We start from the raw sequence: 12,878 nt of genomic DNA on the forward strand, positions 1-12,878 counted from the left end.
AACAGCCCCGGGGACAGTACAGGGCCCTGCCACCAGGCTGCTAGCGGTGGACTTCCTGGGTGGGGACTGATACTACGGCAGGTGGGCGCGGGAGGGCGATGTGTGGGCTTAGAGTGGCTGGAGGCCATCTCTCGTCCGCTGGCACGGCAGGAGGCCGTTGCGTGTGTCGTGTTCTCAGGACCGCAACCGACCCTGCAGGTAGTAGAGGTGGAGTGGCTGGAGGCTGTCTCAGAAGTGGAGCGGCTTGAGGCTCTCTCAGAAGTGGAGCGGCTTGAGGCCATCTCCTTGGTGGCGCGGCTTGAGGCTGTCTCCCTGGTGGAGCAGCTTGAGGCCCCTATATTTGGTGGAGTGGCTTGAGGCTGTCTCTTTGGTGGAGCGGCTTGAGGCCGTCTCTTTGATGGAGCGGCTGGAGACCGTCTCTAAAATGAAGAGGCTTGAGGCCGTCTCCAAGGGGCTGTATGGAGTGTAAGAGGCAGCTCCACCTCGATCCTGACGCTGGCCGGGCTGGCGTGAGGGTAGTGTGTCCGAACTGAGGTGTTTGGGTTGGGTCGGTTCCAAGGAGTAGGGGCGCGCGGCTTCCAGGGACTTGCGCCCATATAGCACAGACACCCCACTCGCTCCATTTAACCCTCTGTTGTCGCCTCCTGGAGGTTTCGTGTTTTTGCTGGATGTTGTTATTTCAATATATATATGTGTGTGTGTGTGTGTGTGTGTGTGTGTGTGTGCGACACTCAGATAAGAAACTTGCTTGTCAGTTGAATCTAGTTCACCTTACTGTCGATTATCCAGTTGTCTGTTATTGTGCTGATTTTTCTATCTGAAGTAGCATGGATCTTGCTCTCGAGAAAAAAGAGCTGTGTCTCTTATTCATTGAATGTTAAATGATCCTCATAACCAGAGCTATTGATATTATGAGTATTTTATCAGCCAAGCAAAGTAGGTTTTCATTCCTCAGATCAGCCGTGAAAATGATATGTCTTTTCAATTTCCTTCCATTAAAGTTCATGTGATAAGTAACAGTCGGCTTCTTCAGTCTGTTCAGTCTGTATAGTGACATTTTGTTTTTACGGCCCTGCTCTGCAAGGGGGCAATTTTGCTTTTACTTGTGGAGAGCCAAAGTAGGTTATTGTGTGGTTACGGCAGTGAGTCGGGGAACTTTAGGAAGGGTGAAGTGGCGTGTGTAATGCTGGCTGTGTCAGAGTAAGGCCAGACCTGGGTAAAGCAGGGTGAGGCAGGGTAAAGCAGGGTGGGCGAGGTAGGGTGTGGTTGCAACAGGGGTGGTGCAGGTGTGTGTGTGTGTGTGTGTGTGTGTGTGTGTGTCACTCTACCCGAGTGCCACCGTGGCTCTCTACCCCGCTGCCACTCATACGAGCACACCCTGACACAGCTCCACCCATCACACTCCTGTCCCACCACAACCCACTCGCACACTTCACAACTTCACATCAAGCATCAAAACAGCAATACCAAATAAGTCAGACGCCAGAAAATAAACATCCATCGTAATCCCCGTGCGAGAACTTGGGCTAACGAGTGTGTGGAGGACAGGGCAGGGCAGGGCAGGGACAGCATAGCGGGTTGTGCCATGGGGAGTGCGGCAGGGAGAGCGCTATGAGGGGTTGCAAGGACCACCACTGAGCCTACCCACCATGGACAGGGCCCGCCGCCTTCGTCTCATCCTACACGGCCTCATCTGGACATGGATTTATCGGCATGTGGACGCGGGTGAGTACAGTATGCTTGGATATACCCTAATACACAAGATTTTAAAGGTCTCAAGATTCAAAGATATACCAAACAGCGTTACTAGAGGATACACCTTACTACGTTACTTTAGGATATACAGCATTATGTTACTCTAGAACAGATCGTACTACACTGGGATGTACTGTACGGCACCAAGATACACCATATGATACTGAAATACACCAAGATACACATGCTACACTACACCAGGATACACCATACTTCACTACACCAGGTACAGCATACTACACTGTACCAGAATACACAATACAACACTACATTAGGATACACCATACTACATTTCAAAAGGAAACGTCATACTACACTACACTACACCAGGATACACCATACCACACTGGGGCAGACTGCGATGCATTATTTTAGGATACATTATACTATATTGCTGCAGGATACACCACACCACACCACCACATCACCGTACATAGTAAAACACCAGATATCTCGAGCGCTTCTTGATTCTGGCGTTCTGCTTTGACTTCTCTGGAGCGGACGATTTTGCGTTTGATTCGTCATGGTTGCCTTAAGATTAAGTTACACCACACAACACAACCATGCTGTACTGTGGCAGGTTACTCCACCCTACACCACACAATATCACACCAAATTTACACTACACCAGGCCACACCTCACTACACCACATCAGACCAGACTACATCAAACCATACTGCTCACCATACCTCAGTGCCACACTACACCACACCATACAGCAACTCCAAACCACAGACATTACACCGCACAACGACACACCACACCACATAACATTACATTACTTCACACCACACCTCACCACACCACACTACACTGTACTACACAACACTACACTACACTACACTATACTACACTACAGAACACTACACTACACTATACACTACACTACATCACACCACACCACGCTACATTACTTTACTCAGCACCACAGTACACCCGAACCCACCACACTATACTACATTAAATCACACTGCACCAAACCATACCACACTAAATCACACCACATCACACTATATTACGCTACATTACACCACTCCACACCGCACCACAGTTACCCACACGACACCAGTTCACATCACACCGCACCACACCAGGTCACTGGGGCGCGTGATTTCACTTAAAATTTCTAACTGAAGGGTGTGCATGGATGAATATCGAAAAGGATGATAGAACATATTGATATTCGTATGCCTTTATTAGACGTAGCTCAATAAACATGCGTAACTGGCAAAAACAAAGCTGAGCAACTTGTATTCACACCGGTTCAGAAGACATTTTAAAAAACGGAAGATCATAGCGGAAATTATAGTTATTTTTGACCTTTCCCCCATCCTCTCTGTACTGCTACTCTTATACCTTCTCCCAGTATCTCGCTACAGGTCAGGAACTCTCTGTCTGTCTGTTTGTCTGTCTGTCTCTGTCTCTCTGTCTGTCTGTCTGTCTCTCTCTCTCTCTCTCTCTCTCTCTCTCTCTCTCTCTCTCAGTTGAATAACACCGTCTGACGTCAGCTGGCTACAGGTGACGCGACCATGAGAAGTTTCACCTTTTGAATCCGGTGACATGTATTTTAGAATATTCTCGTTACTCCCTGACTATTTTACGTAGTTTAGGGGAGTCCTGTGGTAGTGCAAGAGTTAATGAAATCTGTTATCAAACTCCTCCAGTTGGAAATGTCTCTCCTAAGCTGAAGGTCATAGTTTGGAGACAGATAATATGAAATAAGAAATACACCCACAGAGCGAAGGCATATAATGGTACCAATATTAACACGTAGGGTCGTAAGACTCACTTTGAACTGAATAACATCATCTGATTTTAATAGGCTTAATATGGTACAGTTATCTTGACCATGAGAGGGTTATAGGTCACGCAAGAGAGACGGCTGCGAAGGGGCTGGTAACGCAGGGGGGATGGTACTCAAGTGGTACTCAAGTGGTGAGAGAAGTTGTCTGCTGTCCATAATGATGCGCGTCCGATTCTAGGCTGGTGGAGGGAAGTTTAATAATTTGAATGTCGTTAAAACAGTCTTTATTGGCCTCCCATAAGACCAACTGACATGTCATCAAAACGTCCTCTCATGAAAACATCCCCATCTGGTACCATTATATCAGTCCTGGTGGGTATTGATAAGAAAGTGATGGCCTGTGATGGGGTGTGGTGTGTACAGTAGGAGGACTGCCGGGGTTCAGGGAGCCGACTGTGATGGCCATATCCAGAGTAAGAAAAAAAATATCGAGCAACGTACCCATTCAGCACGGTAGCGTCTTTTTACAGTTTATTTTCGCTGCTTCAAGATGATTTTACACAAGTTAGAAAAGAACTCTCATACCGAAAGGTTAATGAAAGCTGTATCTAATTCCTCCTGCACGAAAAGTCCTAAGCTTAATTAAACTGTCTATACATATATAGTAAAATGAGCAAATACAGAAGTACTCAATACGGGAATTTCAGGGCCCATCGGTTAATACCCTTGATGTGGTGTGGTGTGCTGTGGTGTGGTGCGGTGCGGCGTGGTGTGGTGCGGTGTGGTGTGGTGCGGTGTGATGCGGCGTGGTGTGGTGTGGGGTGGTGCAGTATGGCGTGGTGTGGTTTCGCTCAAGTCGTTAAAGCGTAAGGGAGTGAAGCACCTTGGGTTCGAAAGTCTTTAGGGAAGAGACAGACACACAGACCCACTTTCTAGAGGAGCTCCCGCATCTAAAAATGGGCCGTTTGTTTAAAGTGGTTAACCCTTTTGCTGCACAGGATTCTTTTATAGGACTAATATCATCTGGTGCTAGTAAGCATGCACTAAGCAACCTCAGCCCTCACGGTGAAAGTTTAGTCTTCCTTACGGCTGGCAGGTGGCGTTCATGTCTTACTCATGGACGGTTGTAAGCGACACCCTGTAAATAACTGAATAAAACAAACTGATGATGATGATGATGATGCTAATAATAATAATAATAATAATAATAATAATAATGATAATAATAATATATACCTGCAGTAATAATGATAATAATAATGTGACGTGTAGAGTCGCCATTAGGTGACCAAGGCCGATACATGCAAGCATATTGGAGCCTTTATAAATAAAACGAAACAAAACATAATAATAATAATGATAATAATAATAATAATAATAACTGAAAACTAACTTCTTTAACGCATTTATCTAGCTCATCCCTTTCATGTTCGGGATTAGTGTACCGCTGCAGCTAACTCCAGAGTGTTCCATTTTTTTTTTTTTTTTTAGCTGATTTTATGTTTTTATTTTTGTTTTAGCTGAGTCTTAGAAACCTGAGTCTAATTCTAGTACCATTAACCCTCTTAGATAGTTTTAACAGCCGAGTGAGTCATAGAGGCCTGACATCATTAACCCTCTTATGCTCGGGGCAGTTCTTGTATTGTCTTGCAGGTCACTCCAGGCGATCGTATTCATCTGAGAGAGAGAGAGAGAGAGAGAGAGAGAGAGAGAGAGAGAGAGAGAGAGAGAGAGAGAGAGAGAGAGAGAGAGAGAAAGAGGATGTAATGGGAGAGCTCGTAAAGGGCTGAGAAGTACCAGTCCAGTACGATTTTTAGTCCTTGCTCCTGTCAGACGGATTTATTCAGACTAAACCCTTCACTACGGTAACCTCTTTTATTTATTTACCTATTCATTTATTTATTGATGTCACTCTCATAGACTGCTTAGTAAAGTTAGAGATGACATCTTGAGCTGAACTGAAAGGATTACAGTCAGTGTCTTAACTCCAGAAAGCCTCTGCACAACTGAAGGAAGTCGTCTGGAGATGGCAAGAATATAGTGCCTGAAAAAGTAGTGAGGGGACAGAGGAATGGTGACAGTGAAGAGACAGAGGGAGAGGTGATAGTGAAGAGACAGAGGGAGAGGTGACAGTGAAGAGACAGTGGGAGAGATATGGTAGTGAAGGGACAGAGGGAGAGGTGATAGTGAAGAGACAGAGGGAGAGGTGATAGTGAAGAGACAGAGGGGGAGGTGACAGTGAAGAGACAGAGGGAGAGGTGACAGTGAAGAGACAGAGGGGGAGGTGACAGTGAAGAGACAGAGGGAGAGGTGTGGTAGTGACGAGACAGAGGGAGAGGTGTGGTAGTGAAGTGACAGGGGGAAAGGTGTGGTGGCGACGAGACAGAGAGAGAGGTGTGGTAGTGAAGAGACAGAGGGAGAGGTGATAGTGAAGAGACAGAGGGAGAGGTGATAGTGAAGAGACAGAGGGAGAGGTGTGGTAGAGAAGGGACAGAGGGAGAGGTGTGGTGGTGAAGGGTCAGAGGGAGAGGTGTGGTAGTGAAGAGACAGAGGGAGAGGTGACAGTGAAGAGACAGAGGGAGGGGTGATAGTGATGAGACAGAGGGAGAGGTGTGACAGTGAAGAAACAGAGGCAGAGGTAATAGTGAAGAGACAAAGGGAGAGGTGATAGTAAAGAGACAGGGGGAGAGGTGATAGTGAAGAGACAGGGAGAGGTGTGGTTGTGAAGAGACAGGGGGAGAGGTGTGGTAGTGAAGGGTTGGGTCAAGATGGGGCGAGTGATATGTGACGCTTTACTCTTGAGATGATTAGACACAAGAAGGTCACGCAGGCGAAAGGTCAACACAGGCAACACCAAAGCCTGTATTCTCGTGGCCTTAGCGGGGCTTCTACCACACTCCTCCAGCCACCTTGAATCCGCCTGACGTCCTATTTGGTTTATTCTTGTCGCTACTAGATGATTTTGTCCTTTTTCGCTCACCCTTGCTGCTACCAGACGATTTTTTTCTCATTAGGAAGGGACTCTCTGACTGAAGGGCTTTGTTATGGCTGTATCTAGCTTCTGCAGTTCGAAAAATCTCCCTTATGCAGAATAAAATCGTCAGCGATTTATTTTGCTTATTACTCCTTACTGTTCCTTTGTATGTTACGTGCGCTTTTCTGATCCAATATATGCATCCATAAATAACCTACAAGAGAATATCACCTCGTAGTATGTAGGAATAAATCGGCTAGGATGGGGTATTGCGGAGCCTCTGTTGACGAGAATACAATACCAAGGCCCGCATTCTCGTTGGTTAAGTAAGCTCTCTAACTCCTTTTCCTTTGCGATTTATTTTTTTTTATTACACCTTACTGTTCTCCTCAGTGTTATCTTAATCCTTCTAATATCGCCTTACTTCACATACATAGCGCACAAAAGGATACTAACCAGCCATAGTAAAAAATAAATCGCTAAGGAAGAGGTGTTAACATGCTTCCTCTAACCGCACAGCCATACCGTCCCAGGAGTGAGGCGGGATTAACCACTTCACTACGATGGCGTCTCATTTTATAATATTTTGGCTTCCTTTTGACGCTTACATTCAATCAACGAAGGACCTCTCTAACTGAAATTCTGTCATTCCTGGGGATATACAACATAATTCATTCTGTTCTAGCCAACGTCAGACATTTTTATTCAGCTTAAGAGAGATCCCTTGAGTTGGAATCAGAGACAGTCTACATTAACCCCTTGATCCTCAGGACGTACTTCAAATTTCATCCTGGATAATGTCAAGAACAACTTATTATATGACGGGGTAAAAGTGTTGTTTGTGTTGGTGGAGCAAGGCGAGGGAGGATGAAGACAAACAGACAGGTTGGACTATGTCACACACACACACACACACACACACACACACACACACACACACACACACACACACACACACACACACACACACACACACACACACACACACACACACACACACACACACGCATCCTTACCTCTGTGTACCCGTGAGTTTAGGAGGTTTTCTTGTAACTCTTCCTGAGCGATATTTGATATAGACATAGATTGCATGAATGTCGTACAAGAGGACATTAACGAACCGTATGCTGTAGTAACCTTGTAAAGAAGAAGTGCTGGGGAGCCTCCTGAAGAGACAAGAATACAGCCTTTGATGTTAGATGTCATGTAGAGATGCTAGGATTGTTCTGGTACATAAATTGGGGATAGAGCATGAGCGATATACATTATTATTATATACAGCTGCCATTCTTCGTCAGCCGTGTTGATGGTGTTGCATAAAACCCTGAGTGTCACTTAAATGGCAGAGGGTAAACTGTGTAAACGCTGAACTCATACCCTTGTTTAGCTCGTCAAGTGAAGGACTATAGTGTAAGTGGGGGATCATTGCTTCGTCGCTGCAAAAATGATGTCATTAACCTCTTCAGTCCCGTGACGTGTATTGATGTAATTTTTGTTGCCGCTAGACGATTTTACTCCGATTATGAAAACCGTCTGGTGGTGAAGCGGTTAGTGAAGTCTACATATGACCCCTTAGAGTAGAGAAATGTACTCTAAGATAAATAAAATCTCTGCAAGAAGTTAGACTACGTCACTGGACTGAAGGAATTAAAATTGTTCAGGCCTTGTCCAGCACATGGCAGGGAAGGGACAGCAGACTTTAAACCCAACATTTTCCTAGTGATTGCGGTAATTTAGGTTCAGGAGAAGAGTTTAGACATTAGTATTTCTTTTTGTACGAGTATTGTAATCGTATACTGACAAGTCTGGCAACTTAGATACAAAGTAGTCTTGTAAAGCCCTTTTGAAAGTTGACCACGGGTTTTCGATTCAGAGATCTTATGTCCAGTAATCCTCACCTTTATTATCCCCCTCTTCCCGTCCTTTTGTGTGTGGGGGGGGGAGGCTACTTCCTGTCCTAATGTCTTCCGTTTAGTTTTCAAATAATGTGAAGTTGCCAATCCCATTACAAGTCACTCTGCTCTCCCCAGAAGATGTGAATACGCGAAAGCGCTTGGGATATTTCGTGTTTCCTTTTTCCCTGTGGATACCAACATCTATCTATCTGTTAATCTCTATCTGTCTCTTTCCATATCTGTCTATCTGCCTATCTATCTATCTATCGATCTGTCTATCTGTCTTTCTGTCATTCTGTCTATACCTATTCTCCGTCTCTCTATCTATCTATCTATCCATCTATCTATTTATTTGTGTATCTCTCTCTGTCTATCAGTCAGTCCAACCATACATCTTCCTATCTATCTTTATATATATATCTATCTATCACTCCATCCTTCCATCCATCCATCCATCCATCTAGCTATCTGCTTATCTATCTATCTAATTTAGCACTCAGTACATGACCTAGCTTTCTTCGTATTCGTACTTCACCTCCCTGATCCCTCCCTCTTGTACTCCTCCTCGACGCCCACTCAGGCGACACGCAGCACTCTTCTCTCCCGGCTGTGTTATCGCGACCAACGCATGGGGACGCAAGCTCAGTGATTCACCTTCTTAAGTAGCCCCGCTTTATATACGCGATAGCCTAAGTGGGCCAACCCGGGGGCTTTGTTGACTAGCCGACCCTTTCACACTGTATCCTGGTCGTTATCGCCATATTAAAACCTTCAGTCCGGAGAAGTCTTTTATACTGTTATTCTTGCTATCTTCGGGCGATATTATTTAGCTAAGGAGAGACTCTTCGAACTAGAGGGGTTAGATATAGCACTCATTAATTTCGTCACCCTCCGGGGCACTCTCCTGATCTGAATAAAAGGTAAAATAAAGTATAAAGAAGCGTCACCGTATCAACGGGACAAAAACCATCCTGCTCCATTCTGTTCTGTCTAACGTTTTTACCTGAACTCTACAAACTTTTTTATATATCAGTTCTGATGCCTATTTTTTTTCGGGACTAATGGAAACGATCAGTAATTATTATACACGCATTTATATGTTCAAACTGAATTAAGTCGTCCCTCTTGTCCTCATCCTTTGTCGCACCAGTCTCAATATTCGTCCTGAAATCTGCAGACGTCTACCAGCTCCACGAGATATACATTTTCTGTAGCAAGGAGGATAACCAGTATTATATTCGTATTTGCGCCCATTTATCATTATCACAGCTAAATTAAAACCGCCTCTCCCCACGCACGTTCTCCTCCTCAACACCCTCAAGTACCTAAAGTTTAGACCTAAATTCCGCAGACTTTTCTAGCACTTTCAGTTATTCTCTCTGCCTGTAAGGAAGACGTCATCAGTCCTTATGTGTGCCTGTCATTATTCTTTACTGGGTATGTTGAATTATTTTCCGCCAGTACTGAGTCTGGTGTACCATATTGTTACCTGTACCTGCACCACAAGAACTGGCACAAGGTTTGTATTTATCAGTTTTCTAAGAATGGAGGACTTTATAACCAGCAGCAGAATCGAGGACTTAAAAACCCGCAGCAATAAGGAAGTGAATAAGTCTTCAACGATACTGTGGGCTTGCAAGTGATGACAGTTCTTATATCTGTATCTCTCTGTGGCTAGACTTTGTTTTCAGTGTTAGTAAATAAACTGACTGTAGAAATATTTGTCGAAAGGCATGTTAATGTGGTTTGCAATACTGGAGACGGTTGAGATTCAGGATGCACCAAAACTGTATATGTCTGTGATAGAGAGGTTGGATTCAGTCACCCCCATTGGATTCGCGGTACTGTAACCATTAACCGTATTCTCGTGGGTCGATATCTTTTCCTTAGCGATTTGTCTTGCATATGAAAACATTGATAGCTTTCATAACTAAAATAGATCTTGTTCGTATAGATAAAGCAGAAGATAATGAAAGCGAGTCATATGCAGTAATAAACTGGGGAGGAAAGGCGACAGAGAGCCTCTAAAACTCACGAGAACACAACCCCAGGGCGGATCCACAAACGCACCTACGACCAACCCCCTGTCATAACTGTGATTTATTCTCTCATGATTTTTCTGCAAATCAAGTCTGGGATGGGACAGGGTGTTAATAGAAGGTTTGTTTGTGGATCCGGCCCAAGTGTCTGCATGTGCTATTTAAACAGAAGCACCCTGGCTGACGTCACTAGTATTTGCATAAAAAACCATTACGAAAATAGAGCAACTGTGACACAAGAGGTCTGGTGGTAAGAGCATCATCATTAGCAAGATTTAATGAGGCTACCAACTCCTGGGCAGTCATAGTGAAAGTGACAAGACAAAAAAGAACAATGTCGATATAATGATTTTTGACATTTTATTCTTGCTACAGTAAGAGGATTTAATCAGTCAACAAGTACGGGTTAGAAATAACTTCCAAGGAACCCTTTCAATACAAGTAAAATGTAAGTAATAAATATGAACAACTGGAAATGCAAAAATATGAGAAACAGTAAGAGGATAACGTTACGGTAACAGTACACCTCAGATGGAAAAAGCTACAAGGAGCTGATACGTAAGGATGACTAATCCCTTCAGCCAGACGAAGTATCTTTATTTAACTGTTGTTGCTTTCAGACGATTTTATTCATCTTTGGAGAGATTTTCTGACCTGGAATGGGATAGATGCAGCCTCAATGCCATCAGTGCGGGAGTGCTTTTTAAATGCTGAGTGAAGTCATTTGAGGGTAGCTGGCACGAAATAAAATAAAGTAACGTTACATCAGTGAAAGGGTTAATTTTCTCAGGCTCCTATGACTCATCTGCAGCCGAATACAATGATCTAGCGTTAGAACAGAACACTCGAGTTGTTCAGACGGCGAGATGGTTAGTGGTGGTAAATGGTGCCAGTTTTATCGCACGTAGCCTCCCATACTCCTTCCTAACTATATAAAAACATATGGTGATAGCTGGAACAAAAGACTAGGGCCCATATTCTCATCGGGTAAGAAAGCTCCCTAACACCTCTTCCTTAGCGATTAATTTTTGGATATACCTGGTTAAGATCCTTTTGAACCTTGTCTATGGAGAGTATGGCGATATTAGAATGATTTATGTAACAACAAGAGGACGAGTATGGTGTAATAAGCAAAATAAGTAACTAAGAAAGAGGCATTAGGGAGCTTCCTTATCCGACAAAAATTCAGGCGTAGAACTGTACCAACCACGATAGAGTTAGTGTTCCGAAGGGAAGAGTAAAAATGTGAGTGTTTATGAATGAGGCGCAGCATAACACACTCCATTTATCTTGACACTGTCCCTCTTGCAGTGTTTGCTCCTGCTGGCTTTAGCACATTCACTACGATTACGTCATTTGAAGTTTATTTTTGCTACCATTAGACGAGTTTATTTAAATTAGACGTACATTATATCCTAGACTACATAAGGTCGTCTGGAGATAGCAATAGTAGAATTCAAAAAGCCATCGTGTTCAAGGGGTTACCGATTACTCGACTATGTACAGCGAAAATGTTACGAAGCTTGTTGAGAGAGAGAGAGAGAGAGAGAGAGAGAGAGAGAGAGAGAGAGAGAGAGAGAGAGAGAGAGAGAGAGAGAGAGAATATGGGGAAAGAAAAGCTAGGAAATACAAAAGGGAAGAGATGTGGAAAAGGAAGAGTGTAACATACCAACAGAGAGAGAGAGAGAGAGAGAGAGAGAGAGAGAGAGAGAGAGAGAGAGAGAGAGAGAGAATGTGTTGGTGTACCGTTAGTGATGCATATCTGTTCCTCGTCTGGGCTTATGGTAGATGACTCAAGGCAAATGTACGTCACTTTCTTTTGTTGTGCTGGGGAACGAAACTGGGAGTACTGTATTATTCTCTACCCTGACACCAACAAAAGCATCACATTGTGTGGATGGAGTACATAATGGAGGCTTTGTACATTTTGGAATTTAGGATCAGAATTTCTCTAAATACTTAACCCTTAAGTCATTGTGGTATAACGTGCTAAACTAATTATAATTTGACCTAAAATTTCCATCTCCCCTTCTCCAGTGCCAAGTTGTAAATAATAAATTATCACTAAAATATAATGCTAGTCACGAAGTTGTGCTGTGGCAAGGGTGGAGAGCTATAGTCTTGTCTTATTCTACCACCAAGTTGCGTGGAACAAGCTGGAATAGGACGAAAATATGGGCCAAGTGAAGGTGAAGCGAGAGAGGTATAGTCTGCAGGATTTCACTGATGATTCTGCTCGTCACTGGGAGACCTTCTGAGGCCGGGAGGCAGGGGCAGGGGATGCTAACCTCTTCAGTGTGATGACTTACTTATATAGTTCATTCTTGCCACCACTAGATAATTTTGTTCAGCTTGAGGCATTAAAGAATACATCTAACAACAGTTCAAAAAATCCCTTCAAAGGTAGATAAAATTGTTTGGTGGTAGCAGTAATAGAATATAGATTAAGTCACTGGAGTGAAGTGGCTAA

At 43.9% G+C, this 12,878-nt stretch overlaps 1 protein-coding gene across 1 annotated transcript in view; it reads left to right on the forward strand.

Annotated features, from left to right (window-relative positions):
- The first annotated feature begins 1,590 nt into the window (after positions 1-1,590).
- The window catches only part of LOC145404318 (uncharacterized), a 144,153-nt gene continuing 132,865 nt past the window's right edge, over positions 1,591-12,878 (forward strand). The window contains exon 1 of the mRNA XM_080275838.1: positions 1,591-1,725. Coding sequence (XP_080131964.1) covers positions 1,650-1,725 — 76 coding nt within the window. The 5' untranslated portion in view covers positions 1,591-1,649. The remainder of the gene's footprint in view (positions 1,726-12,878) is intronic.

The sequence above is a fragment of the Coenobita brevimanus genome, chromosome 63 (genome assembly GCF_032717465.1).
Source record: "Coenobita brevimanus isolate Jiangsu-jjx chromosome 63, ASM3271746v2, whole genome shotgun sequence".
Taxonomy (NCBI): Eukaryota; Metazoa; Arthropoda; class Malacostraca; order Decapoda; family Coenobitidae; genus Coenobita; species Coenobita brevimanus.